Source organism: Tachyglossus aculeatus, chromosome 1, assembly GCF_015852505.1.
Source record: "Tachyglossus aculeatus isolate mTacAcu1 chromosome 1, mTacAcu1.pri, whole genome shotgun sequence".
Classification (NCBI taxonomy): Eukaryota; Metazoa; Chordata; class Mammalia; order Monotremata; family Tachyglossidae; genus Tachyglossus; species Tachyglossus aculeatus.
In genome coordinates, this window is record NC_052066.1 from 119802802 (window position 1) to 119806780 (window position 3979).

The 3979-nt window shown below is 49.6% G+C and overlaps 1 protein-coding gene across 1 annotated transcript; it reads right to left on the bottom strand.

The window, feature by feature from the left end:
- Positions 1–758: 758 nt before the first annotated feature.
- On the bottom strand, positions 759–3180 carry KCNF1 (potassium voltage-gated channel modifier subfamily F member 1). Its single transcript, XM_038747786.1, has one exon. The coding sequence runs from the start codon at positions 2611–2613 to the stop codon at positions 1135–1137; it is 1479 nt and encodes a 492-aa protein (XP_038603714.1). The 5' UTR covers positions 2614–3180; the 3' UTR covers positions 759–1134.
- Between the last annotated feature and the right edge of the window lie 799 nt (positions 3181–3979).

Here is a 3979-nt window from a genome sequence, read left to right on the forward strand (position 1 = left end):
TCAGAGAGCAATTTTCCTATGCAAAAGATTTGCTCTCATTTCCCTGGAAAGAAGGTTACCCTCCCTCTTCGCATGCAGCAGGACACATTGCAAAGAACACAGAAATACTTTAGGACAGGTAGAGGACAAGAACAATTAATAAATTAAGCTGCTCGGAGCTACATTAGCCATGAATTTAAACAATGGGTTCTATGTGTAAACAGAATAATATTTACTAAATTGCTTTAGATGGGCTAGATAGGTTCAGTCTGTTCTTTTTCTATGAATAAGAGAGCAGAGGAACCTCCGCTTCCAGTTACACATTATCTGGCTTTATCCGGCAAATGTTTCAGTGAAATGTGGGTTTGAGAAATAAGAAGGCAGAAAGAAGTTTAGAATAAAACAGCCGGTAGAGTGGAACCAACTGAAGAGTGCCAGGGCTATAAGTTGGTCTACCACAGTTGGAACTGAAGTTGGTATTGCTTCTTATTTACTTCTTGCATTCTCACCTCCCTGTTTGAAAATGACTGAGCAGGGAAGAACTGTGTTTCCTGAGGGGAAGACTAACAATGAGGAAGCTGTTCTTGATGCTGAAAGGCCCCTTGACTCAATGTTATCTATAAAGTAGGAGGATATTTTTCATTATCTTTCAACTAAATACCTCCATTTGGTGACTGCACCCTGAAGTAATTGCTTCAAGAGCAACAGGCTGCCACTTCTGACCCAGATGGATTACGCAGAACCTCTGGAAAAAGCCTGAAACACTGGTTTGTGGTTAAGTTAGAGTATGAGGCTTTATTGTAACAGATACAGAATTTTGAATTGGCAATCCCGTACCCCCATATTATTTTAGAGCTACCCTTCCAGATTTTATACTTGGACTGATGAAACCGTGAATCAGTCACCCCTCCGAACCACACTCATATGGTTAACGCACTAGTAGCCGGTAATAAAAACAGAGTCTCACCCAAATGTGATGAAAATGTTCCAAGGGAAATTTTTGTCTATAGGCAGGGAAGGAGTCTGGGGGTGGGGGGAATGGGAGGAAGGGAGACAAACCGCGTTCAATCCGAAAACCCAGAAATCCTTAAACGTCCTCGACATCATGCGGTCAGTCAGTCTAGGGGCTTCTTAGCGAACTTAGCTTGCAGCAGTTCATTTGCAGCTCTGAAGTCTGGTCCTGTGGTGTTTCTCATCTGACAGGAGAGGAATGAAGGTGTCGCTGTGAGAGACCTTTAGCCCGCGACTCCCGAGAGGCCCCTCCTGACCTTCTCCGGTCGGCTGAAGGGGGTCCAGGCGGCTCCTGGGGCTGCCGACCTTCCCTTCTCCGGAATTCAGTTCCATGAGCTCGAGCTCGTGTTTGGCAGCTGTCTCCAACACCCTCTGCTTGTTGTAGTACCTGACGAAGTTGTTGATGATGGGGTGGATGGGCAGAGCGATGGCTATCACCCCGCAGAGGAAGCTGATGGCCGCGTTCAGCTTGCCCAGGGTCGTCTTGGGGTAAATGTCCCCATAGCCGACGGTTGTCATGGTGATGATGGCCCACCAGAACGACTGGGGGATGCTTTTAAACAGCGTCTCTGGGTGGCTCTGCTCCATGGTGTAACCCAGGGCCGAAAAGACAAAGATGCCGACGGCCAGGTACATGAGGAGCAAGCCCAGCTCCTTAAAGCTCCTCTTCAGGGCGTACGTTAGGGTCTGTAACCCCGAAGAGTGCCGCGCCAGTTTGAAAATCCTGGCGATCCTCATGATGCGCAGGGCCTGCACAGCCTGCTGCACATTGGTGAGTCCTATCATGCCAGTCCCCAGGTGGGTCAGGGTCAGGCAGACGTAGAAGGGCAGAATGGCCAGCACGTCGATGATGTTCATGAACGACAGGGCGAAGTGCAGCTTGTTGGGGGAGGAGACGAGGCGCAGCAAGTACTCCAGGGTGAACCACCCGATGCAGGCCGTCTCGATGTTGTCCAGGGTGGGATGTTCCACGGGGTTCCCCTCCGAATCCAGGATCTGGAGTTCTGGGATGGTCCCCATGCACATGACCACCGACGAGATCAAAATGAACAGGAAGGACAGGACGGCCACCACTCGCGCCGGGTAGGAGGATTCCGGCTTCTCCATGAATTTCCAGAGGCACTTCTGGCAGTTCTGCCAGCGGCTCTCAGAGGCGTCCCCTCCCAAGTCGTCCAGGATCAGCTGGACCCTCCGGGCGATTTCCTCCAGCTCTTCCCTCTTCTCGCTGAGGTGGCTTTTACAGCAGTCATCCAGGTACCTCAGGTCCACCTTCCAAAACTCCATCTCGTTCTTGAAACAGATGGGGCAGATGCCCTTCTTCATGTGCACCTCCCCAAAATAGTAGACCTCGATGACACACTTGAAAGCATCCGGGTCCCGGTCAAAGTAGAATTCTCTCTTCCCGGGGTCGTAGTCGTCACACAGAGAGAAGATCATATCGTAGCCCCCGGATAAGCAGTCGATCAACTCTGCCAGCCGGGTTTCCGGGTACTGGCTGAGGAGGTCCCCGTAGAGAACCTGTCTCACCCCGCCAACGTTGACAACGATTTCTGCATCTTCGCCGTTTTCCGATCCAGTACCATCCGGGGCTGGAAGACTGGAGGAGTCACCCGCCACTTGCATCGTGCCGTGTCTTTTATTTTTGTCCCTTCTTTCCGAATCCTGGCTCAGCCTATGTTCTCTGGGAAAGCAAATCAAAACCCAACCAGGGACCAGACGGGGGAAGGAAAAAGGAAAAAACCAAAAAACTCTCTGGGATTGCCCTGCCAATCCTGGATCCGTTAGGCAAGGCAGCAGACAGTCAGTGAAAGCTCATGAGGTATGCAACAAGCTGCGGTGAAAAGACAAGGCATCGGACTGCTGGGTACCCGGGAACGAAGACGGTCGGAAAAACAATATTTGCTTCTTTAGATTGAAAAGAGAAGAGACCACTTAACCAGACTCACCGTCAGCTTCCGTGCCTCAGATATTTTCGGCGCCCTTCTTCCAGCCGAAGACGTATTTTATTCACAGCATTCGATTCACATCTCTGCAATCAGAGATCCCTTGTTCCGATTAACAAAAAAAGAAGTCACCGCCAGTTCTGAAAGAGACGGTCCGCAAGAGGTTTCAGGAAAAGGCTGTTCCACTGTTCGGTTCAGCTCCGAAGCTGCCGTCTTCCCTGTCCGCCGACTTTACTTGTCAACTCCTCTCCACAGTAACTGGAAGGGTACGGGCTGTTGGGTGTGGGGGGGGGGCGGGTTGGGGGGGAACTTGGGCTTGTTTTTCCCATGATGTGCTCAACACAATAGGAATTCCAGGCTGACGTCAAGATCTTTCCAAACTCTACCCTCTTCTGGTGAAATTTAGAAAAGCACAAGGAAGGCAGCTGTATTGCAAATCCTTTTAACTGTTTGGGCTGTCAGGCAGTGTCCTCTGGGATCAGTTTTAATATTGAAGGATGAAGCTTTACATTGAGTGGGATCAAAAAGGTTAGCCCAGTGGTCAAATAAAAAGATCATTCCACGTCGTGTGAAGCATCCCTCCGGAAGTTTACTTTTCCTTAAACTCAGAGTCAGCCAGTCTTATTTTTTGAATGCTTAATGCGTGCAGAGCACTGTACTAAGCGCTTGGGAGAGTACAACATAACAATATAGCAGACACATTCCCTGCCCAAGATGAGCTAACAGCCTAGAGAATAGTCTAGAGGCAGACCAACAGTTGGAGAGAAAATGTCGTTGGCTGCTTTGCTTTTAAATAAATGCATAGATCAAAATCAGAGTACATCAGGAGAGATTCAAGGAAATCATCAATCATCCCACATAAAAATGACTGGGTTATTCCATAACCCTGACTAGCCAGTCAGTGACTCAGGGCTCACCACTGCACAGGAGTTTCTGCTCAGGTGGAGGGGACAGTGTCTAAACCGGGAGCCATGCTGTTGGCTGCACACCTGCTGTTAGCCGCAGGCACTTCCCTATAAACAGGTGGATGTGGAGAAGAAGGGATT

Coding starts and splice junctions, on each gene's coding strand:
- KCNF1 (XM_038747786.1), bottom strand. CDS start 2,613: ATGCAAGTGGCGGGTGACTCCTCCAGTCTTCCAGCCCCGGATGGTACT.